The 24,871-nt window shown below is 49.1% G+C and overlaps 2 protein-coding genes across 4 annotated transcripts; one reads left to right on the forward strand and one right to left on the reverse strand.

The window, feature by feature from the left end:
• The first annotated feature begins 63 nt into the window (after nt 1-63).
• LOC132454625 (CD5 antigen-like) lies at nt 64-6,386 on the forward strand. 2 transcript variants are annotated; one of them, XM_060048108.1, is made up of 8 exons: nt 64-273; nt 1,287-1,637; nt 1,963-2,286; nt 2,617-2,940; nt 3,187-3,516; nt 4,225-4,527; nt 5,975-6,035; nt 6,232-6,386. In XM_060048108.1, the coding sequence occupies exons 1-7, from the start codon at nt 180-182 to the stop codon at nt 6,022-6,024; spliced, it is 1,776 nt and encodes a 591-aa protein (XP_059904091.1). In that variant the 5' UTR covers nt 64-179; the 3' UTR covers nt 6,025-6,035; nt 6,232-6,386. The 2 variants fall into 2 exon arrangements, with proteins under 2 accessions (XP_059904091.1, XP_059904092.1); XM_060048109.1 differs by lacking the exons at nt 5,975-6,035; nt 6,232-6,386 and having other exon boundaries at nt 4,211-4,369.
• patl1 (PAT1 homolog 1, processing body mRNA decay factor) lies at nt 6,311-20,070 on the reverse strand. 2 transcript variants are annotated; one of them, XM_060048107.1, is made up of 21 exons: nt 19,923-20,070; nt 18,989-19,094; nt 18,211-18,299; nt 18,072-18,174; nt 17,493-17,723; nt 17,238-17,314; nt 16,978-17,058; nt 14,858-15,052; nt 14,123-14,224; nt 13,580-13,666; nt 13,195-13,400; nt 11,818-11,950; nt 11,298-11,415; nt 10,271-10,368; nt 9,837-9,896; nt 9,582-9,727; nt 9,197-9,356; nt 8,875-9,000; nt 8,652-8,743; nt 7,898-8,047; nt 6,311-6,576 (listed from the first exon to the last, which is right to left on the reverse strand). In XM_060048107.1, exons 1-21 carry the CDS (start codon nt 19,935-19,937, stop codon nt 6,555-6,557), a joined length of 2,397 nt encoding a protein of 798 aa, XP_059904090.1. In that variant the 5' UTR covers nt 19,938-20,070; the 3' UTR covers nt 6,311-6,554. The 2 variants fall into 2 exon arrangements, with proteins under 2 accessions (XP_059904090.1, XP_059904088.1); XM_060048105.1 differs by having other exon boundaries at nt 18,072-18,299.
• Nucleotides 20,071-24,871: the final 4,801 nt, after the last annotated feature.

A 24,871-nucleotide genomic window follows, 5' to 3' on the forward strand; every position in this document is an offset into this window, starting at 1 on the left:
CAGCCGTGGGCGGGGCTTTATATTCATGGACGAGTATATAAACCAAGCAGATCTTCTCGTGGGTTAGGATGTTCTGTTTGAGGCCAGCAGCCCAGAGAGGTATTGATCAGGCCTCCTGAACCGTGTAGCGCCTTGTGTGTTGACTGAGCAGGGTCCAGAGGAGAGCAGGCCAGGACACGATGTGTATTGCCCGGGCCTGGAGCCTGGCTCTGGCTCTGTTGGTTTCACCCTTGGAGACGTGGAGTACTACAGCAGAGCCTGAGCAGGTGCAAGGTGGGGCTGCTCGATTATGGAAGAAATCATAATCACGATTATTTTGGTCAATATTGAAATCACGATTATTCAAACGATTATTTTTTGAGTTCGAAAACACGGTATTTATTCAGCATGCCTCTCACAAAAAACACTTTGTAACTAAGAACTTAAATAATGTACAGATATGTTTTCAGCTGTTCTGCCCTTTCTATTAAGCATTTTATTAAAAAAAAAAGAAGTTTAAACTCGTTTCTATTAGTTTTGTGATAAAAATAAATAATAAATAAATAGAAATCGCGATCAAAATTCGATTAAACGCCCAGCCCTAGTGAAAGGTAGGACTACTACATATATACTATGGTTCCCCGTCTCATAGTTGTATTTAGTTTTTATCTGTTTGGTTTTATTTATGTGTGTTTTTAACTTCCTGCTCACCTGCCACACACACTGCTGCTGTTGTGATGTTGTGATCTTTTGTTGGAATGTTGGGATGTTGTTGAGACTGTGATGTGATGTTGGGATGTTTTGCTGTGATGGTGTATTGTCCTGATATGGTGATGTTCATGTGATTGGTTGTGATGTTGCTAATGTTCTGTTATTGTGTTTCGTGAGTGTCATTGGGCCTAAACATTTTTTTAGTCTGGTTGCGGTTTCTGACCGACCCTGTCAATTTATGTGCGACCCAAATTATTTTATGATCATGATCATTATTTTTTTTTTGATGCAAACTATAATTACGTTTTTGTACAGCACCTCTTCATTCTGTACAAGGATGAGCGCATTCTCTCGTTTTTAAATGAAAACAACCTACCTATCATTCGCTGCCGCTGGAAAAAATAAAATAAAGAAATAAAATAAATTCCCAACCTACCCATGACCTCAGGAACCAACAGGAACCAAACTTTTTTTTTTTTTTTAAGGCCTTGCCTCATTATTGTTGTTGTTGTTGTTGTTGTACAGCGGCTCAGGTATATCTCGCAACCACGCTTCCAGTTAGGTTTTACCCCTCTCTCTCTCTCCTCCTGCCCCAGAACCGCAGGGTGGCGGCCCCCCGGGGCCCGGTGGGGCGGGGCCCGTGCTGCGTCTGGCTGGCCGGGGGGCGGGCCGCTGCTCGGGGCGGGTGGAGGTCCTTGCGGGGGGGTCCTGGCGGTCGGTGGATCCGCACAGTCTGGATCAGGACGACCGGCTGGTGGTCTGTAGGGCACTGGGCTGCGGCTTCTACGCGGAGCATTTCTCCAAGCCGCGTCCGACCGCCTCTGGTCCCGTCTGGTCCGTCAAGTTCAGCTGCCACGGCAACGCCAGCAGCCACGCCGACTGTCCCGCGCCCCTGCCCAGCAACACGTCGGCCCGGGACCAGCAGGCTCTGTACCTCGGCTGCACCGGTAAGGCGCCACCGAAATGGATCCTGATCCTGGTCCACATGTCAGTCTGAAGAACGCAGGATCAAATATAACTTATCCCCCTACAGGTGAAGCGCGTGCTACGGTCCCCGCGATTGGTCGGTTTTGTTTACCGAACATGCTGGAGTGCAATGCGTTAAAATAGATCGTTCACGTGCCGCGTGTAGACGGGTCAGTCGTTACCTCCGAGTGTAGACAGCGTTCGCCTCTAGGGGCCAGTAGACGCGTCACACTGCTGCAACCCGTTCCTCATTCCTGTTGTTCCCCCCCCCCCCCCCCCCCCGTGTACCATGTGACCCATCTCCAGATCGTCTGGCGGAGCCGTTCATCAGCCTGACCTCCACCTCCACCTCCACCTCCACCTCGGAGAGCGACAGCAGCAGTGCTCCCAATGTGCTCGGAGGCCACGCCTTCCTCATCTCCTGCTTCATCAGCACTGCGTACACCGTCAAAACCTTCCGTCTGCAGGCCTGGGGCGAGCGGTTCCTGCCCGCCGTGAACCGCTCCGCCCACTTCCTGTTCCCGGCCGCGGACCAGAGCCACCGGGGGGTCTACAGATGTTCCTACAGCGTGGAGGAGGCCCCCGGCCTCTTCCACCATGCTGCGTCCCTCACCATACTCGCTGTGGAGGGTAACCTCACCCTCTCACCTTATACCCTACACACTGTGGAGGGTAACCTCACCCTCTCACCATACACACTGTGGAGGGTAACCTCACCCTCTCACCATACACACTGTGGAGGGTAACCTCACCCTCTCACCCCACACACTGTGGAGGGTAACCTCACCCTCTCACCATACACACTGTGGAGGGTAACCTCACCCTCTCACCATACACACTGTGGAGGGTAACCTCACCCTCTCACTGTGGAGGCTAACCTCACCCTCTCACCCCACACCCTATACACTGGAGGCTAACCTCACCCTCTCATCACTAAATCCCTCGTGTCATGTGTTCCAGAGCCGCGTGACGTGCGGCTGGTGGGCGGCGCCAGCGGCTGTGAGGGCGACCTGCAGGTGAGGCACCAGGGCCAGTGGCGGCCGGTCGTCCACGGGAGCGGGCGCGGGGGCTGGCGTGGGAGCGTGGGCGGCGTGGTGTGCCGGCAGCTGGGCTGCGGTGCGCTTGTGGCCGTGGAACGGGCCCCGGCGAGCCCCTGGCCGGGGCGCCCGCGGCCCGCCTGGCGCTTCCTGTCCGACTGCGGCGGGGAAGAGGCAGCGCTGACGGACTGCGGTGTCGTACGACCGCTGCACACCGCAGACCCCCCCGCCCAGGTGGTCTGCTCAGGTACCCCCGGGTCCCCATTGGCTGAGAATGGAGGTTGAATCAATAGTTTAATAAACGTTGCTCGTCGCTCGTGTGTGTGTGTGTGTGTGTGTGTGTGTGTGTGTGTGTGTTTCAAAGACATGAGGGCCCATGTGTTGGGGGTCGTGTGTGTGTGTGTGTGTGTGTGTGTGTGTGTGTGTTTCCAAAGACATGAGGGCCCTCGTGTTGGGGGGGTCTTATGTGTGAGTAGTACCCTCTCCTCTGCAGACATCCTGGTGAGCCCCAACATCTCCGTGTCCTCCATGATGGACCCCTGGCGCCAGGGCCGGGACGGGACGCCCTCGGTGCTGAAGGGCCACAGCTTCACCGTCACCTGCTCCGTCCGGCCCAGGTACCCCGGAGGGTCCCTGCGCCTGCTCTTCAGCGGCGCCAACGGCACCGCCCTCAGCGAGCCCACCGTGAACAGAACCGCCCACTTCCGGTTTCCCGCTGCCGTCTCCGCCCAGCAGGGGAACTACACCTGTGTGTACCGGGTCACGCACCGCTCCAGGCTGTTCACCTCCAGGAGCTCCGTCCTCTCCATCTCCATCTGGAAACGTGAGCGCCCCCCCTTTCCTCCAGACGAGGGGTTCTCAGACCAGCGCCGTGTTCCAGTATCCATACTGTCCGTACTTACTGGCCTAAGTTTGAGTACGTAGGGCGTTCCGATTCAGATCGGGCGAAAATAAGTGTACTGAAACGACCCGGATGGTGTGCTCAAAACGGTCAAATCGCGAAGTGTGGATCGCCGTACACTTTTCGTACTCAACGGCAGCCATCTTAGCTACGTAGCGGAAGAGGGCGGAGCCGGGCTGAGCCAACGTCGGCGCATTTTCCACATAGCCCACATTAATAGTCATTTTGTAGTTTTTTATAGCAGCTAGGGGTAAAGAGTTCACCGCTCAAAGCGGGACGTTTATTGCGGGGGAGGAGCCGCGGCCGCAGTCGTGATCGTAATTTCCGGTTAGCGCACGGGGTAATCTACCTAATTACTGTTTCCGTCGTTATCGTTACTGTACGTTAAAGGGGGTGCGTTGCTATGAATTGATTGAATAAACTGCTTAATCCTAACACTAACCCTGGCTCACGCAAATAGTTACTTTCCCGTGTAACTAGTTACTTTTATCATAGAGTAATTCAGTTACTTTTTGGAACAAGTAGTGAGTAACTATAACTAATTACTTTTTTAGTAAGTAAGTAACGTTCCCAACACCGGTTGTAAGGTTCCAGCAGCTCCCCAGGCTGAAGGTAGGCTCTGCTCCCCAGACTACGAGGAGGTGATGCTGGTGTGGGGCTCGTCTCCGTGCGACGGCCGGCTCATGGTCAACGTCCAGGACGAGTGGGAGATGCTGGCGAGTGAGTCGGCGGGCTGGGGCCTGCAGCACGCCACCGTCGTGTGCCGACAGCTCCGCTGCGGTGCGGCGGTCTCCACGCGCCGGGTGGTCGGGCGCCAGCGCACACGCTCCGTGCGCTACTTCTCAGACTGCCAGGGGTCGGAGGGCGCGCTGCTCGACTGTCGCACCGTGATCCCCTGGCCTTCCGACAGCAGCGTGGAGGTCGTCTGTGAGGGTGAGGTTCTAGACCAGTGTACCCCACATTGAGACCAGAGCACCTCACTTCTAGACCAGTGGTCCTCACCTCTAGACCAGTGTACCCCTCCTTTAGACCATAGCACCTCACTTCTAGACGAGTGGACCCCCTAATGTCACGACATTAAGCATCATTTATTGCAGGAATATGAACAGGTTAAATGATTTCAGCCTAATTAGTGCGAGATGCATCCTTAAAGGTGACATTATACCAGGTGTGAGTGATTAGCCGTTACAAGGCGTAGACAAGATAGACGAGCACCGTTGCTATAGACCAGGTTGGTAGTCTGATCTATCACGCTTACATCTAGGTCAGGGGTTCTCAAAGTTTTGACCGCTGAGGGCCAATTCAGGCCCCGTTTACACGAGGACGCTTGCGGGTGAAAACGACAAAATATTTTATCGGAAGTGCCTTTCGTTTAGACGGTGACAGAGTTTTTGGGGCATGAAAACGCATAAATGTGAAACCACCCTCCAGGGTGGAAAAGTTGAATACGCTCCACCGTAGCGTTTCCGTCTAAACTGCCAAGACGCAAAACACTGCTCAGATCTGCTCACGTCGCGTACGCATTTACATCACATACATGTGCCAGTACAAGGAAATAAACAAACATGTCAGATTATTTCCATCCGTCGGACCTTCAAGCTGCTCTGGCAGCTCTAACAAGCATACAGGAGTATTTCCACGAAATGTACAGGATATTTACAGATAGTATTACTGAACAGAGAAGGATCTTTTTGGTTTTTGCAGCACGGATAAGAGAAGGAAGATTCTACGCATGCGCTCAGACATGGCGGTGTTGTGTGATAGTCTATCATAGCACCACCTAGCAGCCTGGCATGCATACCCAATCGAATTACACACACTTTTGCGTCACCGTATGCACGCAGATTTCCTCCCGAAAACGCTTGTCTGCACGCGGAATAAAAAGTGAAGACGCAACGCCACTTTTGCGTCTTCTGTTCAGACTGTCATCGTGTAAACGTAGCCTTAGGAACCCACAATTTGTATCAGGGTCGGCAAACGTCAGCATCCCACCGGTGAAAAAAAAACATTGCACCGTGGACCTCTGGGAGTGAGGTCTAGTGAGGTCTAAATCACAAAACTGAGGTTCATCCTTTCAAAGTAATGTACAGTCGGATTGAAACTAACAGGATTTAATTGAAAGCTAGAGTCAACTTTTCTCTTTACATTTATATAATTTATGTTAAATAAATTTTGTTATTAAAAAAAGATTGAGAACCAATGATCTAGGCGGACACACCCACTTGGGATGTCAGAAGAGGCCGATTTCCAAAACGGCTTGTAGCGGCTAATCACACTCACACCTGGCGGTATGATATGGGACCTTCCAACTAAAGGTACTGTGACGGGGTTCAGGTCTGAACACGTGGTCAGGATGAATCTTGCTGTTTTTCTTTCCCAGCCCGCCAGAGGGAGAAGAGTGAGGATGACTACAGCAGTGAGGACCAGTAAGTCTCTCCTCGCTCTCCGAGGTGGAGGTCAGGCTGATGAACGGCTCCGCCAGACGATCTGGAGATGGGTCACATGGTACACGGGGGGGCGGGGACTACAGGAATGAGGAACGGGTTGCAGCAGTGTGACGCGTCTGCTGGCCCCTAGAGGCGAACGCTGTCTACACTCAGAGGTAACGACTGACCCGTCTACACGCGGCACGTGAACGATCTACAGCACATCATCTCGTTCCCTCGCTACCAGGAGCAAGTTGGCATTTGAAGAGAAACGTAGGAGACTGTATATGTACAATAGAAATACTTTTAATTGGATGTTCAGCACAGGCATCGTTGACAACAAAATTAAAAAAAGATTGAATCTTTCCCAGGGTCTCTCTCTCTGTCTCTGTACACCATGCTACACATGATGGTCCTGGAGATTTAGCTGGCTTAAAAATCAAAAGAACCAACTCTCACACACACACACACATACACATTCTCTCTCTCTCGGCCACATATAGGTGGGGGGTGGGGGCATGTCTGCAATCACTTCTAGCTGGTCAGCGTGGAGATCCTGAAAGACAAACATCACATGGCGGCGTTAGCGTGGATTTACTTTCACACACAATGTCTCAAGTCTTCACACAGGTTACTGTCCTCTACTGTTATCATGAACTAGCCAACTGAAGAACTACCAGCTGTCGTGCTGTTACCATTTCCCCACCACCGAGGAATATTAAATAAAACATGTTTTGGCGAGGAACAGAGGAACGGCCTGTCCTACTGCTGGATAAGCCCTGGCTATGTCATGGGTACAATAACTTTTGTCAGTCACTGATGACATGCATAACGTACGTCTTAGAGAGGAGCAAAATGCAGCAGAGGACAGCGTTATCGTGTTTGGGCTGTTTCAACATGGCTAGCCTCCTGTAGTCCGATTCCGTCGCTTACATTTTATGTATGAAAGTCTTGCACCCATTTCCTTTTTTTAAAATAATTGGATATTTCTTGATTTGAAAAAAGTGAGCAAAAAGTTCTGATTTGTGTTTCAAGGGTCCTGGTGTGATGCGTGAGGTGGGCGGGGCTTAGCCACAATGGGGCCACGCCTTCTTGTTGGAAGAACTTTGATTGGTTTTCAATGAATAATCGCATTTTATGTTGATGGAGTTTTGTGCAGTCGACCACTTGTTGGTCGACGGTAACCGTTTGATCAAAGCCATATGCCACTTGAGGCCGCGTTCACATCTAGCGTTTTTTTTAATCTGCCAGCGCTTGTTTTACATTATATTCCTATGGAGCAGAGCGTTTCTGGAAAAAGTCACGGCCGTTTTTTTAAACGCCTCTCCCAGCGTTTTCTTCTGCCATACGGAGCGTTGAAAAAAGTTCAACTTTCAGGAAGAAAGCGGCCGACGTCGGGCGTCTTTTGGGCAACTGACCAATCACAAGCGGAACATTGACACTTCGTCACGAAGGAAACTCTCAACTGTCAAAACAAGAAACAATGGCAGACAAATCACTCGGGGAAAGTGCCGGTGGAGCGATTAATAGTTTTAATTACAGAACATGTCGAGATCTACAACATGTCTAATGGGCTCTAGCCTGGATACGTAGTAGGCGAGTAACATCGGGTCTAGAATGGGTTCGTTGATAGGCGATAGAAAAAACGCTCTCGGCGCTTTTAGGGCCAAAAACGCTGCCAGCTATTCTTTTTGTTGAAAAAACGGTAGGCTCAACTTTTCCCTATTACAAAAAACGCTAGATGTGAACGTGGCCTGAGGCCGTAACTGCCAGGAGTTTAAGAACAGCTGAAGGGCGCGCTGGTGCCTTATTGCTCCAGTACAGACGCACACTGCCAGCTGTGTGTGACAGCGTGCGAGACTGTGTGTGATAGTTACTGTAGCTTCTCCTGCAGCTGCTCTAGACTCTGGCGGTCGACGTAGCGGGCGAAGAGTCCCAGCAGGTTGGGTGGGGTGAAGAGAGGCGGGGCCAGGGTTGAGGAGGGCGCGGCTAGCAGCTCCCGGGCCACCGAGAACACCAGCTCCGTCCTGGACACACACAACACGCACGTCACGTCACATGCGTACACACACATATACACACACACGTCACGTCACACGCGTACACACAGACACAACACACGTCACGTCACGTCACACACGTACACACAGACACATCATACACGTACACACACAACACATGTCACATCACACACGCAAATCACATCATACACCATTGGTTCTCAAACTGCGGCCCGCGGGCCAATGGCGGCCCGCAGAGACATTCCTGTTTTTTTTTATATCAATATTAATTTAAACAAATAACTATAAAGAGAAAAGTAGACTAGCTTTCAATAAAATCCTGTTACATTTGTTAGGTTTCATCCGACTGTACATTACTTTGAAAGGATGAACCTCAGTTTTGTGATTTAGACCTCACTTGACCTCACTCCCAGAGGTCCTCACAGATGGTTTTTTTCACCACTGGGATGCTGACGGCGTTTCCCGCCTAATTTCTTTTACTTTGGCGGCCCTCAGTCAAATTCTGGGTTCCTAAATTGGCCCTCAGCTGTCAAAACGTTGAGAACCACTGTCATACACGTATACACAGACAAAACAAATATCACTCAGACACACGCAGTTTAGCACTCACCAGCGGTTGTCGTCCATGAGCTGGCAGTTTGGGTCAGAGCTCTGCATCCTGTCGCCCTCACTCAGAACCAGGTACAGCAGCGTCACACCCAGCTACACACACACACACACACGCATTGGAGAGACACTAGTATACAAGTACTGATAGTATTGTTTAGAAGTACCAGTAGTTCTAGTAGAAGTACTAGTATAAAAAGTAGCAGTACCAGTCGAAGGAGCAGTACCTTGTTTTGCAGAACGGAGGCCAGGTTGCCCTCCCTGCCCTGGATTTCCTGTAGTAGATCTGTGAGGGCGGCGCTTGATAGGGACTGGATCACCACGGCAACGGGCTCCACCAACCAGCACAGCACCTGCACAGGTATAGGTCAGAGGTCAGGGTGATGCTCCCCCAGGTGGCTACACATTATGTTCTATATATATATATATATAGTGTTCATACGCCCAGGTTAGCATCCACAACAGCAGCCTGCAACCTTCCTAATATTTAGTACATGAAATCACGAGAGTGTGTGTGTGTGTGTGTGTGTGTGTGTGTGTGTCCTTCACCTGGTCCTGTTTGTCCTTCTTTGCCAGGGCCGGGAGGTTGCGGGCGATCGCCATGACAACGGCGGCGGCCTGCTGCGCGGGCAGGAAGGGGAGGAGCCTGGAGATGAGCCGTTTACCCTTCCGCACGGACATGATCGTCACACACTGCTCGTCACTCACCCTGCAGAGACACACACACACAGTCTTTGGTCTTTGTGTGTAGGGTCTTAACGAGTGTGTGTGTGCGCGCGTGTAGTGTACTCACACACATTTGAAACGGTGTGTGTGTGTGTGTGTGTGTGTGTGTGTGTGTGTGTGTGTGTGTGTGTGTGTGTGTGTGTGTGTGTGTGTGTGTGTGTGTGTGTGTGTGTGTGTGTGTGTGTGTGTGTGTGTGTGTGTGTCTGACCTGCCGGCCTGCTCCGTGTGTGTGAGCAGGGTACAGAGGGTCTCCGTGTGGGTCTTGTGTCGCTCCAGCAGAGCGCCCCTCTCCTCCTCGGCAGCGTGGACGAAGCGCTTCTCAAAGTCCTGCACCTCCAGCAGAGAGCTGTACATCTGCGCACACACACACACACACACAGGGGGTGAGGGTTGGTCGGCAGATCACCACGCAGCCCCTGGTGGGTCCTGACAGCAGAGCAGGACCAGTACAACCATCGCTCACCTTCTCCACCGTGTAGAGGATCTGCCTCCGCTTGTTCCAAACCTGCTTCTCCCTCTTCTCCTGCACACACACACACACACACACACACACACACACACACAGTCAGTTTAACTGGCCAGCGCACCCACCCATCGTCGCCTGTCATAACATTTTCCGATGAGAGAAAATGCCGATATTATTCGATGAGGAGGGTTCTAGTGGGGCTTATGGAGACGCACTGAATGGCATGACAGGAAACCAAGCATCTAAAGTAACCATCGGCAAAGAGGCCAACAGAGACCTGACACAACAGAGCCACGTGCCTGTTGCCATGGCCACAGCTGCCTCCATGCTGCCAAGCCAGCTCAGCGGTCATTTGATCTGCGTCACATGCATAGCTCTCAGTTTAAAACCCGCCACCATCACAAGAGCACAGAGAGAGGGAGATGGCAGACCTCGTCGTCGGAGCGGCTGGTCACCACGGCGTCGATCATCTTACGAGGGTTGTTGACGCTGGACACGGTCAGCTTCCCCAGCGAGCCCGCAAACTGAACTGGAACACACACACACACACGCACAGTCAATGTGTGCACTTAGCTGGTCGCTAGGTGTAGCTACCTTGTCACTAGGCATAGTCACCTGGTCGGTAGGCCAGGTGACTAGGTGTAGTCACCTGGTCGGTAGGGGTGGTCACCTGGTCGCTAGGTGTGGTCACCTGGTCGCTAGGTGAGGCTACCTGGTCGGTAGGTGTGGTCACCTGGTCGGTAGGTGTGGTCACCTGGTCGGTAGGTGTGGTCACCTGGTCGCTAGGTGTGGTCAACTGGTCGCTAGGTGTGGTCACCTGGTCGGTAGGTGTGGTTACCTGGTCGGCAGGTGTGGTTACCTGGTCACTAGGTTACCTGGTCACTAGGTGTGGTTACCTGGTCGGTAGGTGTGGTTACCTGGTCACTAGGTTACCTGGTCGGTAGGTGAGGTCACCTGGTCGGTAGGTGAGGTCACCTGGTCGGTAGGTGTGGTCACCTGGTCGCTAGGTGTGGTCACCTGGTCGCTAGGTGTGGTCACCTGGTCGCTAGGTGTGGTCACCTGGTCGCTAGGTGTGGTCACCTGGTCGCTAGGTGTGGTCACCTGGTCGCTAGGTGTGGTCACCTGGTCGCTAGGTGTGGTCACCTGGTCGCTAGGTGTGGTCACCTGGTCGCTAGGTGTGGTCACCTGGTCGCTAGGTGTGGTCACCTGGTCGCTAGGTGTGGTTACCTGGTCGCTAGGTGTGGTTACCTGGTCGCTAGGTGTAGTCACCTCTTCGCTAGGTGTGGTCACCTGGTCGGTAGGTGTGGTCACCTGGTCGCTAGGTGTAGTCACCTCTTCGCTAGGTGTGGTCACCTGGTCGGTAGGTGTGGTCACCTGGTCGGTAGGTGTGGTTACCTGGTCGCTAGGTGTGGTTACCTGGTCGCTAGGTGTAGTCACATGGTCGCTAGGTGTGGTTACCTGGTCGGTAGGTGTGCTCCACCTTGGCCACCTGTGGAGTGATCAGCCGGGTGGTGTGTTCCTTCTTGCTGCTGTCCCGCTCTCTCTCCTGCCGCTTCTCCAGCTTCTCATAGTAGTTCTACACACACACACACACACACACACACACACACAATATTAATCATACTTCATAACTCATAACTCATAAGCAACGGAAAACCACTTCAGAAATAAGAGAAGGAAGTTACCGCCTAAGAAACTAACCTGGTAGCAGTATTAGTACTAACCTGGCAGTGATATCAGTTTAAGTACTAACCTGGTAGCAGTATTAGTACTAACCTGGCAGTGATATCAGTTTAAGTACTAACCTGGTAGCAGTATTAGTACTAACCTGGCAGTGATATCAGTATAAGTACTAACCTGGTAGTAGTAGTAGTAGGACTAACCTGGTAGTATTAGTACTAACCTGGCAGTAGTAGTACTAACCTGGTAGTAGTATTAGTACTAACCTGGTAGTAGCAGTAGTAGTATTAGTACTAACCTGGTAGTAGTAGTCATCCAGGTAGGGGTCGGTACTCTGCAGCTGCATCATCTGGATCTTTGCGACCCACTCCTTCTCCCTCTGGGTCATCAGGTTACTGTAGGGGTCCCTGCTCCGCCGGTCCAGCCCCACTCTGTTACACACAGGTTACACACAGGTTACTGTAGGGGTCCCTGCTGAGGACACACGGGTTACACACAGGTTACTGTAGGGGTCCCTGCTGAGGACACACAGGTTACACACAGGTTACACCCTGCACTGGGACTATAAAATAGTCAATTGATAAGTGGTGGTCCTCTTAGTGATTAGTAGTAACTCACTTAATGAGTAGTAGTAGTCCACCAAGTGCTTATGAGAAGTCCACTTAGTGATACGTAGTAGGACACCATGCTATTAGTAGTCTTCCACCAAGTGGTTAGTGGTCGTCCACCGAGTGGTTAGTGGTCGTGCACCGAGTGGTTAGTGGTCGTGCACCGAGTGGTTAGTGGTCGTGCACCGAGTGGTTAGTGGTCGTGCACCGAGTGGTTAGTGGTCGTCCACCGAGTGGTTAGTGGTCGTCCACCGAGTGGTTAGTGGTCGTCCACCGAGTGGTTAGTGGTCGTCCACCGAGTGGTTAGTGGTCGTCCACCGAGTGGTTAGTGGTCGTCCACCGAGTGGTTAGTGGTCGTCCACCGAGTGGTTAGTGGTCGTCCACCGAGTGGTTAGTGGTCGTGCACCGAGTGGTTAGTGGTCGTCCACCGAGTGGTTAGTGGTCGTCCACCGAGTGGTTAGTGGTCGTCCACCGAGTGGTTAGTGGTCGTCCACCGAGTGGTTAGTGGTCGTGCACCGAGTGGTTAGTGGTCGTCCACCGAGTGGTTAGTGGTCGTCCACCGAGTGGTTAGTGGTCGTGCACCGAGTGGTTAGTGGTCGTCCACCGAGTGGTTAGTGGTCGTGCACCGAGTGGTTAGTGGTCGTCCACCGAGTGGTTAGTGGTCGTCCACCGAGTGGTTAGTGGTCGTCCACCGAGTGGTTAGTGGTCGTCCACCGAGTGGTTAGTGGTCGTCCACCGAGTGGTTAGTGGTCGTGCACCGAGTGGTTAGTGGTCGTCCACCGAGTGGTTAGTGGTCGTCCACCGAGTGGTTAGTGGTCGTCCACCGAGTGGTTAGTGGTCGTCCACCGAGTGGTTAGTGGTCGTCCACCGAGTGGTTAGTGGTCGTCCACCGAGTGGTTAGTGGTCGTCCACCGAGTGGTTAGTGGTCGTGCACCGAGTGGTTAGTGGTCGTGCACCGAGTGGTTAGTGGTCGTCCACCGAGTGGTTAGTGGTAGTCCCAGTGCTCAGGGGGAGCGACTCTACGGTGGTTGGGGGGGGGTGAGGCTTCGGTCGGAGGCCCTGCGTACCCCATTGGTCTGCTCTGCATCCTCTGGGTGAGCATGCGGCGGTGCTGGGGGTGGAGGTGGGTGGTGTGGTAGATGGGCGGTCCGTGGAGCGGCGGGGGGGGCATCCGGTGGTGAGGCGGGGGAGGGGGGCCCCCGAAGAAGGGCCTAAAACCACCGCCGCCCGGCAGCATGGGAGGGGGCCCGACGCCGCGAGGGAACCCTGCCACCTGGAGAGGGGTGGGGGGGGGAGGGGGGGGGGAGAGAGAGAGGGGAGACGAAGGGAGACAGAGACAGAGACATTATGGCCTTTCGATCCACAGCGAACAGGCTCATCCCTCTTGATACTTGACACGCCCTTCTCTGATTGGTCTAATGTACGTTTTGTGTCACGCTCGGAAGAACTCACCTGAGAGTTCAGCATCTGAGCTCGTTGCAGCTGGGAAAGAACGGGACCGACGCCAGGAGGGAACGGACCACGACACATTGGGTTGTTCTGCACGCACACCAAAGGGAATAAGGTGAAAGGGAACAGAGTGATGGCTATAGTGAACAGAGTGAGAGCTATCGTGACCAGAGTGAGAGCTATAGTGAACAGAGTGATGGCTATAGTGAACAGAGTGAGAGCTATAGCTACCAGAGTGATAGCTACAGTGAACAGAGTGAGAGCTATAGTGAACACAGTGAGAGCTATAGTGACCAGAGTGAGAGCTATAGTGACCAGAGTGAGAGCTATAGTGACCAGAGTGAGAGCTATAGTGACCAGAGTGAGAGCTATAGTGACCAGAGTGAGAGCTATAGCTACCAGAGTGAGAGCTATAGTGACCAGAGTGATGAGCTACAGTGACCAGAGTGATAGCTACAGTGACCAGAGTGAGAGCTATAGTGACCAGAGTGAGAGCTACAGTGAACAGAGTGATGAGCTCCACGGTGAGCAGATACTGAGACTCACAGCGAGGTTGAGCAGGGTGTTGGGGGAGAGGCGGTCGGGGAACGGCGGAGGGTATCTGTGCTGGAGAGGAGCTCTCACGTGGACCGCCGTCGGGTGGTGGATCTACACACACAGTTTACACCATCACTACTTACAGCTCCGTGTACACTGAAATCACAAAAGGTTCATCCCCATCCACCCGCCCCATCATACATAGCGATGCATCGCAATGAAATGTCCCAATGTTGAGAATATGGAGTCTCGCCTGGAACAGGCTACCCTTGGGATGAAACTAGTGCTGTCAAGCGATTAAAATATTTAATATTGATGTCAGAGTTAACTCACGATTTTTTTTCTATGCTAAATATCCCTTGATTTCTTCGTCCCATTAATTGTTCTCATTTTAATGCTCTTATCAACATGGAGACGTGCATCGGCTTGCCTTGTGCAAATGTTTTTTTTATTGATAACAACATTGGCATATACTGATCAAAACAGGACGATACAAAAAAAAAGAGCCTATAGTGCAATTAAACAATGAACATACAAACATACTGCCTTGAACATAGCAGTCAGGCTACTGCTTTTTTGTTTTGAGCCAAAGAAAAAAGAAAAAAAGTTTTTTTTTATATATATAAATAATCGTGCGATAAAAAGATTAACGCCGTTAAAATTGGTTTGCGATAACGCCGTTAATAACGCGTTTAACTGACGGCACTAGATGAAACATCACAGCCAGGTGACTCGGACGCCTACCTGGTGGTTGAGGCTCATCGGCTGCTTGGGCGGTGTTCCGATGGGCACCGCCCTCACGGGAGGGGAACCAATCACAGGGGAGGAGGAACGAGGAGGCAGGACCCTCTCCGACAGGTCGCGTGGGTCCTCTCCCCTGAGTGGATGAGGCTGCTTCGGTAGACCCACCTCCTTAATGATTGACATGAGTGGGCTATCCTGCAGGAGACAGAGAAAACAGGTGAGGACAAAGCGAGGGCTGTGATGAACACAGGAACAGCTTTAGTTACCAAAGTGATAGTGAAGAGAATGGAAGATATAGTAAAGTGACAGCTATAGTAAACAGATTGGCGGCCAGTTAACAGATTGACAGCTATAGTGAAAATAGGAATAGCAATAGTTACCGAAGTGATAGTGAAGAGAGTGAAGGCTATAGTAAACACAGCGACAGCTGTAGTGAACAGAGTGATAGCTAGCACAGTGTTAGCTTAAGTAAATAGTGATAGCTAGAGCGAACAGAGTAAAAGCTATAGTGAACAGAGTGACAGTAAACAGTGATTGAACAGGGTGATATTGATTAGTGATAGGGGGCCGAGTGTTAGCTATAGTGAACAGAGTGACGATGATAGTAGTGACAGGACTGTCCTGTAGTACGGACACACACACACCCACACACACAGGGAGTAACCCTTCTTCCCTTTTAAAGGGAATAAATCACACTAACAATTTCATTTTCTGATATCCGAATAAACGTACCCTACTAGTATAATAACATTTAACAATCGTTGAATATTTGACAAAGATCTGTACGCCCTCATATTCAGACTTCCATTTCTATGCAACTCTAATCCCAAACGGCCTGGCATGGATCAGTCCGATACAAGGCTGTCTCCTGCACCAGCTGCGGTCAATAGTTATTTCACAGGCCATCTTTGATATTGATAGCGCGATAAAGATAATTTGCAGTGATTTACAGCACAGGTGCTTTCGTTTTAGTTCCAAAATCCAACACCTGGAAGTATAGCGCTTTAACCATGTTTCAACCCATAACAGATAAAAAATTCACTAAAGCAAAGTATTCCTTTAAGTAATTCAAATGTTGACCTACTGCCACCTGCTGGGAAGAGTTGGTAACATTTCGGTGAACATGCACCAAAACACTAGCCAGCCCTGGCTATTGCCAGACCAAGCTCAATCGTAGATTGCACGTTGGTCGGGGGAAGCTGCCGTCCTTTTCTCAGCACAAGAGGCGTGATCAGTGGGCCTAGTTCAAATTACTCTCTACACAATTGGCTGCTTGCCGTTGCTTCCCTGTCGTCATTTTGTTAAACCAGCCAATAGCGCACCAGGGGAAAAGCAAGCTTGGTGATTGGCTCCCGCAAAAATGTATCGAAAGCAGGAAGAAATGTCTTGCTCTTCTCCAGACCCTACCAGTCTACCGAAACTCCCGATTGATTTTACTAGCAGATCCATGTAAACAACAGACCCAGCACTGTGGTAAACAACAGACCCAGCACTGCGGTAAACAACAGACCCAGCACTGCGGTAAACAACAGACCCAGCACTGCGGTAAACAACAGACCCAGCACTGTGGCTAACAACAGACCCAGCACTGTTGTAAACAATAGACCCAGCACTGTTGTAAACAATAGACCCAGCACTGTTGTAAACAATAGACCCATCACTGTTGTAAACAATAGACCCAGCACTGTGGCTAACAACAGACCCAGCACTGTTGTAAACAATAGACCCAGCACTGTTGTAAACAATAGACCCATCACTGTTGTAAACAATAGACCCAGCACTGTTGTAAACAATAGACCCAGCACTGTTGTAAACAACAGACCCAGCACTGTGGCAAACAACAGACCCAGCACTGTTGTAAACAACAGACCCAGCACTGTTGTAAACAACAGACCCAGCACTGTGGCAAACAACAGACCCAGCACTGTTGTAAACAACAGACCCAGCACTGTTGTAAACAATAGACCCAGCACTGTTGTAAACAACAGACCCAGCACTGTTGTAAACAATAGACCCAGCACTGTTGTAAACAACAGACCCAGCACTGTTGTAAACAATAGACCCAGCACTGTTGTAAACAATAGACCCAGCACTGTTGTAAACAATAGACCCAGCATTACCTCCATGTGGGGGATGAGCCCAGGAGAGCGGCTGACTGGACCAAAGCCCATACTGTTCTCCCAGATACTGGGAGAGGCCATCTGAGAAAGAGAGAGAGAGAGAGAGAGAGAGAGAGAGTAAAAAGAGAGAAAAGAAAAATACACAGATGGAGTGTTGTAGATAGGACCTCTTGGTGGATGCATTGCAGTTTAGAGGCTTCATACTAGATCTGGTTCCACAGGTAATACAAGATAGTCCTGGACCGTGTTATGATTCTGACCTGGCCCATGGGCCCGGAGCCACGGCAGAGCATCTGCTGCTGCTGCTGGTAGCTCATCATGGAGGAGGGGTGCATGCCTGCAGGGGGGAGAGGAGAGCACAGTGTCACCATGACAACCCCCAGTATTCTGGCCTCTCCCTCTCACCATGACAACCATTACAACCCTTTCCAAAACGTCCAAGCCCAGACCTCACCATCACAAGCTCTGTACCAAAAAAAATCGCAGCGCACATTGCCATGGCGACCGCATCCTACCTGAGGAAGAGGAGTTTCCGCCGGGCAATTGATGGGGAGGGTGATGGAGGTGGGGGCGTAGCGACGGGGGGGGCAGCAACCGGGAGAAGTCCAGGGCGGAGCCAGGGGGCCCGGGCAGGGGGTGGGAGGGGCTCTGGGCCGCACCCAGCCCAGCGATGGCCGGGTCGGCCCCCAGGATGAACCGAGCCAGGGACTCTGCGAGGCCCCCTCCTCCTCGCCCGTCCTCTAGACCTGGGCACACACATGCACGGAGGAGGAGAATGGCGGCGTGTGAGTTGGAGAGGGGTGGGGGTGTGCGTGTGAGTTGGAGGAGTGTGTGTGTGTGTGTGGCTGAGTTGGAGGAGTGTGTGTGTGTGTGTGTGTGTGTGAGTTGGAGGAGTGTGTGTGTGTGTGTGTGAGTTGGAGGAGTGTGTGTGTGTGTGTGTGAGTTGGAGGAGTGTGTGTGTGTGTGTGAGTTGGAGGAGTGTGTGTGTGTGTGTGAGTTGGAGTGTGTGCGTGTGTGTGTGTGTGTGTGTGTGTGTGTGAGTTGGAGTGTGTGTGTGAGTTGGAGTGTGTGCGTGTGTGTGTGCGCTCGCTCACCAGGTGGGGGTAACCCTGAGGGGGCGTGGGGAAGGTGGAGGGGAGGAAGGGAGGAGGGGAGAGGTAGGTGGGAAGCAGGTGGGGGGTCAACTGCTCCACCCATCTCCGTTGCTCTTCCCCCGGCCACGCCCCCGGCCACGCCCCTGGCCACGCCCCCGGCCACGCCCCCGCCCCCGGCACGCCCTTCCATCCCCGCCAGGCGCTGGTGTTCCTCCTGCCAATCATCATCTGGAGGGGGTGGGGGTCAAACAAACAGGGCTATCAGGCATCACGTCAACATGACCCCAACTACCATTCACCGCGCTGGCCATCAGCTGGAGCCGGTTTGGAGGATTTCAAAATGCTTGACTTGAAAACGTAGAACAGAAGCAAGACGGACTCTGGTTCATGTTGGGCGGTTATGGAAGAAGTTAAAACCGAAGGTTTGAATCTGTTTCATCTGGCATCTGCAGAAGACTTAAGCTTAGACCGACGGCTCGAAGCCGCCTTACATTAGTTAGCTGAACAGACCAACAACACTGGCAGGTCACAGTGGTTAGACAACCTTACCAGCATTAGCATGTAGCTACAATAATGTTAAAACACCAGTAAAATGAGAAAGTAACAACCAGGAAATAATACACAAAACCATGTCAAAACGTTATCTAAGATGGCATTATGAAGGGTTGCGGAAGAACTGTTGGTGTCGAGACTTAGACACAAATATAGGCACTCATCTTCTGCAGTTGGACACCACTTGGTTACAATATAAGCTATACATTTTGGGCAGTATCCTGTGTATCTTTGTGACTTGCACAAATATGCTAAATTGGGGTAAATGGGGACTAGATAGCACTGGCTATTCGGTCGTTAGAATCTTTAGGCAGGGGAGTTTTCCAGGGATGAAAAACAGACACAAGCAGAAACAACCCACTTACCAATGGCCCCTGCGCCAAAAGTGTCATCATTGAACTGATCAATATCATCTTCCTCCTCTACCGGGGCCTCCTCTTCCTCCTCCAGTGTGCAGTCTTCATCAGGGGTCTGGGAGGAGTCCGACAGGATGACGACATAACGAGCGGGAACAGAGGGGCCAAATACGGTTCCCGAAGGTAAGGGTTATGCGGCACAACACTGCATACAGGCATGCATAACAAACCAGTTTACAGCTAAACAAGACGATGAGACGAGCGTGGGGTCTACCCCTTCTTAAGACATAATGATCACAGGGGTGGCGGCTACAGATGGGTTGTGCGACGTAAACACCGCAACCATAAACTGATTTTTAAATTACAGTAGAAAAAACAGTCAGTGTGTTTCGGAGGTCTAAATGATTAAAAATACAGTTAAATTACTTACAGCTTCAATCATTTAGATGAATGCAAAAAACGACAACTTTAAACCTGCTAACATTGACACTCAAACAAGAAACCCTGCGTGTAGCCTTCTAGATAAAGTGAGGATGAACCGGCACCGATTTCTAATGCTAATCGTTAGCACAGATGCTAACCACAGGTGACGTAACAACACAACGGGAAATAATCATCCAAACATGCATCTCTACATCTGACCAGCCAACCTCTGGCGACCACAATAACCCAACACGGGACGACTGCCACCACGGGGTCTAGGCAAACCATGGGGCACGACCGCCCGTGAGTCGCCTCACCCCGCTCCATGTGACTAGGACAGCCCGGTGCTTGGCAGGCCGCGGGCCGAAACCATTTCTTTTTTCATAGATCATGTAAACAATGGGGCACAACCTGCCGATATAATCACACGAATGGCCCGCGTTCCACTGGCTACTATCATGCACTGCTCAGAAACACTCCAGAGAGAGAGTTGGGGTGGGCTTTAATAGGTTACACTCACCTGAAATCGGAACATCTATCTTCAGGCTTTTCGCTACTATCTGTAGCGAGGACGCGCGCAAATGACGCAGCAGCGGTGCTCACGTGGACGCGGAGGAGGGTAACGTGAACGAGCACGCAGTTTCTTCTTCTTCGTCTTCTTGCAGGCGTGCGTGGAATATCAGAAGTCAGAGGGATGAATCGGGATCGGACCTGATTGAGATGAAGCTTGATAAGTTTAGCATTGGTATAATAGCGTCCCAGAGTGTGAGATTGGATATAAACGAAGGAACGAAATAAACCAAGTAATTAATAAAATAATGATCTAAATATCATATTCGGAAAAATAAATAACATACAGCTGAAGATATCTTTCACTCTACTACCCTACTCTTCCTGTAACTCCCTCAAGTTATTGGTTAAATCAATATTTCATCGAATGTACCTTTTTCTTCAATATCTATGCAGTCATGCATCTGTGTTTATTTGTAGGCCATTTTCTGCGATATAAGCTGATTTGAAAGTATAGTGAGCATAGTTTAGCTATAGAGTAAATTACTGCCAAATCTATATATAGAAAGTGATATAGCCTAACAGCTATATAGAAAGAGTATATATATATATATATATATATATATATATATATATATATATATATATATATATATATATATATATATATATATATATATATACTCTGTACTTTTCTATGTAAGCTTCACATCACTCACACCCGTGGTCCCTTGTCGTGTGCACACACTTGCTCGAAAATGTAGACATGGGAAAGAAAACACCGCGTTTCTCTTTGAGCAACCACATAGCCATTATTTCTTTTCATACCATGCTCGGGAGAAAGTTATGTTTCAAGATTTCCCCCTATCCTTCGTTTGTTGGATAATGTTTATGTCCGGTCTGTCTGGGCCAAGTTGTTTGAATTCTAACTTCTCTTCCAATTTTAGCCTCTCAAATGTTTGAACAGAAACTCAAAACTGTTAACCACATGTGCATCACCACTTGCCATATCTGCATCTGATATAGAAACGACGAAAGATACGCGAGTAATATGAGTTAAAACAACAACAGTTCTAGCATATGACCATGGGGCAGACTACTTTACGACCGCGTCTTTTAGTGCGGATTGCCATTCTTATTGCAACCTGCAGGTTATGTATGAAGGTATTATTGTAGCAAAAGTCTTTAGCACCTGTAACTGCAGAATTTGAATGCGTACACTAAAGTCACAGTAAATTTGAAGTCGTATATATTTATTTTGCATGTGTACTCTAAAGTCACAAATGTGTAACAGTACATTTGTAGTCGTAAAAAATATATAAATATTTTTTATACCATTGTAAACACAAAATAGGGTCTACGAGTACGCTAATCTGTGTTACAGGTGCACAAATCCTTTTGCTACAATTATTGCAGCGCAGTTGGTGCAAAACACATTCGCACACCCGTGTTTCATAATCTGAGAACATGCCCAAAAGGTGTGCATTCGTAAACCCAAATTTGAACAAATGCATCAGAAGTTGCACATCTGTGAACGCTATGTTAATTCAGCATTTTAATGAGCGAGCACAAAACCATTTTACAACTGCTCGAATCTGCTCCTGCAAGTCTCAGCTGTGGGTTTTTTTGCAGGTTGTTTTGCAACACCCCTAGGTGGTAAATGTGTAGCAAAAGTATTCGTATCCGTAGATGACAGAGCGTCCGTGAGCGGGACAAAATAGTCCCGCCCATAATTTCCTAATCCAATGAAAATCGCCGGCAGGGATGCATTTCTCAAATTACACTGGGACCCACCCCGTGCCAGCCATGGAGCTATAAAGATCGCAGCATACTCAGCACGGGATACGTTTCTTTCTGGAGAAGTGAAGAGGGCGTCCTACTGAACGGAGATGGGTATCCTACATTATGTTAAATGAAATGACTTAGTTCAAGTGAATTCCCCCCAAAGTATTTCATTAACATGCCGCAAATGTCCTTGAATGTATTTTAATGGTCGCCATAACATAAATTCAGAAATGTTAATGCAATACTTTGGGGAGAATTCCCTTGAACTAAGTCATTTCATTTTACATAGCCTAATGTAGGATACCCACCTCCGTTCAGTAGGACGCCCTCTTCACTTCTCCAGAAAGAAACGTACCCGCGCTAAGAATGCTGCGATCTTTATAGCTCCATGGCTGGCACGCGATGGGTCCCAGTCAGGGACGGCTGGTATAAATGGGCTAACAGGGCTAAGCCCTCTTACAGTGAAAATAAAAAAAATATTATTAAAAACTTAGAACATATTGTTTTAAATTTTGGTAGAACCTAAAGGAGCAACAGCACCAAAAAGTGACAGAAAAACCCAGGATATATATATCTTCGTTTTTTTCCTGTGAATGGGCTAAATGTATTCAGCCCAAGCGCAGTAGCGTAAGCTTCCATTGACGTTTGATTGACAGGTGCCCTGACACGCCCCCTTCATATGCTTCCCATTTGGGCTAAATTAGTTTAGCCCAAAGGCTGACCTAGCACAGTAGCTACAGTACAGTGTCCTTCGACTAATCACAGCACAGTAGCGCAAGTGCAGTATGGCGGGCGTTAGCATGAAAATGAATGAAGTGGATTATTTACTTTCTAATCGGTTTTCTTTAATGTCTTTGGAGGAAAAATTGGAAGTGAAAAGATTGGGGACACATCAACCAAACGATGTACAGATTTACTGTCAGGAGTGCGGTCAGAATATGGCCGGTAATAGTGCATTTGTAAGCGGGTCAACTACGTTTCGTATCGAAACATTAAAAAAGCTGTCTAAATAACCCAACATGACGTGACAAGTGTGTAGAGATAGTGGCCCCTCTCCAAACTGCATTTCAGCGACAGGCAGTAACAATAAAGTTCTCTAAGGAATCGAAAATGATCTCATTTAATGTTGCATACAACATTGCCAAAGAGGAGTTGCCATTCTCAATTTAAATCCGAAATTATTCTCATGAAGAGAAATGGATTAAACATCAACCCGACGTAGGCCTATAGCAATGAGATGGCATGTGCACAATTCATTGCAGTAGGCCTAATGGGCGACACCTTAAAGCAAAAGACAGCTGCGGACGTCGGATACGCCACATAGGCCTACATGTCCTTCATGATTGACGGCGACACAGACGTCTCTACCAAAGAGTGTGTGATCGTCTACAGCCGCATTTTGCGCAAAGGGAGACCAGTCAACATTTTAATTGTGTCATACTTTAAGCACAAAAAAAGTTTTATTTTGCTTAATGGTTTAGTTCGAAATGTTCAATTTCAGCTCAGTGAAGCACTTTAAACACCTTATTTTTCTTTTTATTTATAATTGTGCTTCAAATAAAGAAATGCCTTTCTCTACACCTTAATCTTGTTTAAAAATCATTCACATTATATGAAAGTTATGAACAGAGATATAAAGGTGACCTCATGGCGTCTGGAGCCCTGTGAAGTATTGATAAATGTAATGCATTCTTTAGCCCACCCACCCAAAATCACTACCAGCCGTCACTGTAATTTGAGAAATGCATCCCTGCCCGCGATTTTCATTGGATTAGGAAATTATGGGCGGGACTATTTTGTCCCGCTCACGGACGCTCTGTCATCTACGGATACGAATACTTTTGCTACACATTTACCACCTAGGGGTGTTGCAAAACAACCTGCAAAAAAACCCACAGCTGAGACTTGCAGGAGCAGATTCGAGCAGTTGTAAAATGGTTTTGTGCTCGCTCATTAAAATGCTGAATTAACATAGCGTTCACAGATGTGCAACTTCTGATGCATTTGTTCAAATTTGGGTTTACGAATGCACACCTTTTGGGCATGTTCTCAGATTATGAAACACGGGTGTGCGAATGTGTTTTGCACCAACTGCGCTGCAATAATTGTAGCAAAAGGATTTGTGCACCTGTAACACAGATTAGCGTACTCGTAGACCCTATTTTGTGTTTACAATGGTATAAAAAATATTTATATTTTTTTTACGACTACAAATGTACTGTTACACATTTGTGACTTTAGAGTACACATGCAAAATAAATATATACGACTTCAAATTTACTGTGACTTTAGTGTACGCATTCAAATTCTGCAGTTACAGGTGCTAAAGACTTTTGCTACAATAATACCTTCATAGTTATGCGACAAACAGAAACGCGGTCGGTGAGCTGTCCTGCCCCATTGCATGACCCGTTAAACTCAACTAGAATCGCCATTATCATTAAAAATTTTATGTCAACAGACCAAAATAGTCGGACAGCCTACAGAAACTAGATAGTTAATGTGAAATTCACATTATTAAAAATAGACTTGGAGCCACGCATGCTAGAGAAAAAGGTACAGAACATGTTCTGCAAACTTTGAATTTATTCAGTTTTATCCATTCTTTGGCATGACGGAGTTTGCAAGAAGGGTTTGTTAGTTGCAATGTGTTTACCGATCTTATTTCGAAAAAATAAAGACTTTACTAGTCTGCAAAGCCAAGATAAATACAAAGCAACACGGAGATTGACTGCTGAAGGAATGCGTTCTCTTGCCACCAGGTGGCACAGTCGGCCTATCCTTGAAAGAAGAAAGCCTTGGCCCAGAAGCCTACCCTCACATAATTACAGGCTAATGTCATGACTACAGACCTTAGGGTGGGGTAGGCCTATGAAGCAGTAGGCCTATACTCTTATTATAGAATGAGCAGAGAGACAGTCTTTCTTCAGGCTCCTGGATGCGCCAAGAAGTTGTTCAACAAGTTCAGAATGTAAAATATCATATTCCAAAATTAAATAATACGGTTAATAGTTACCGAATCCATTTGATTGCCAACATTTAATGGTAATGCATTAGTGTGGCCTGTCAGGCCACACTAATGCATTTTTCATAACTGATTGTTATGAGGTAGCTGGTGCGACAACAGCTACACATCTGACAGGAAACATTAATCTCTGACAGGAAACATCTAGC

Source organism: Gadus macrocephalus, chromosome 3 (assembly GCF_031168955.1).
Source record: "Gadus macrocephalus chromosome 3, ASM3116895v1".
In the NCBI taxonomy this organism is placed as follows: domain Eukaryota; kingdom Metazoa; phylum Chordata; class Actinopteri; order Gadiformes; family Gadidae; genus Gadus; species Gadus macrocephalus.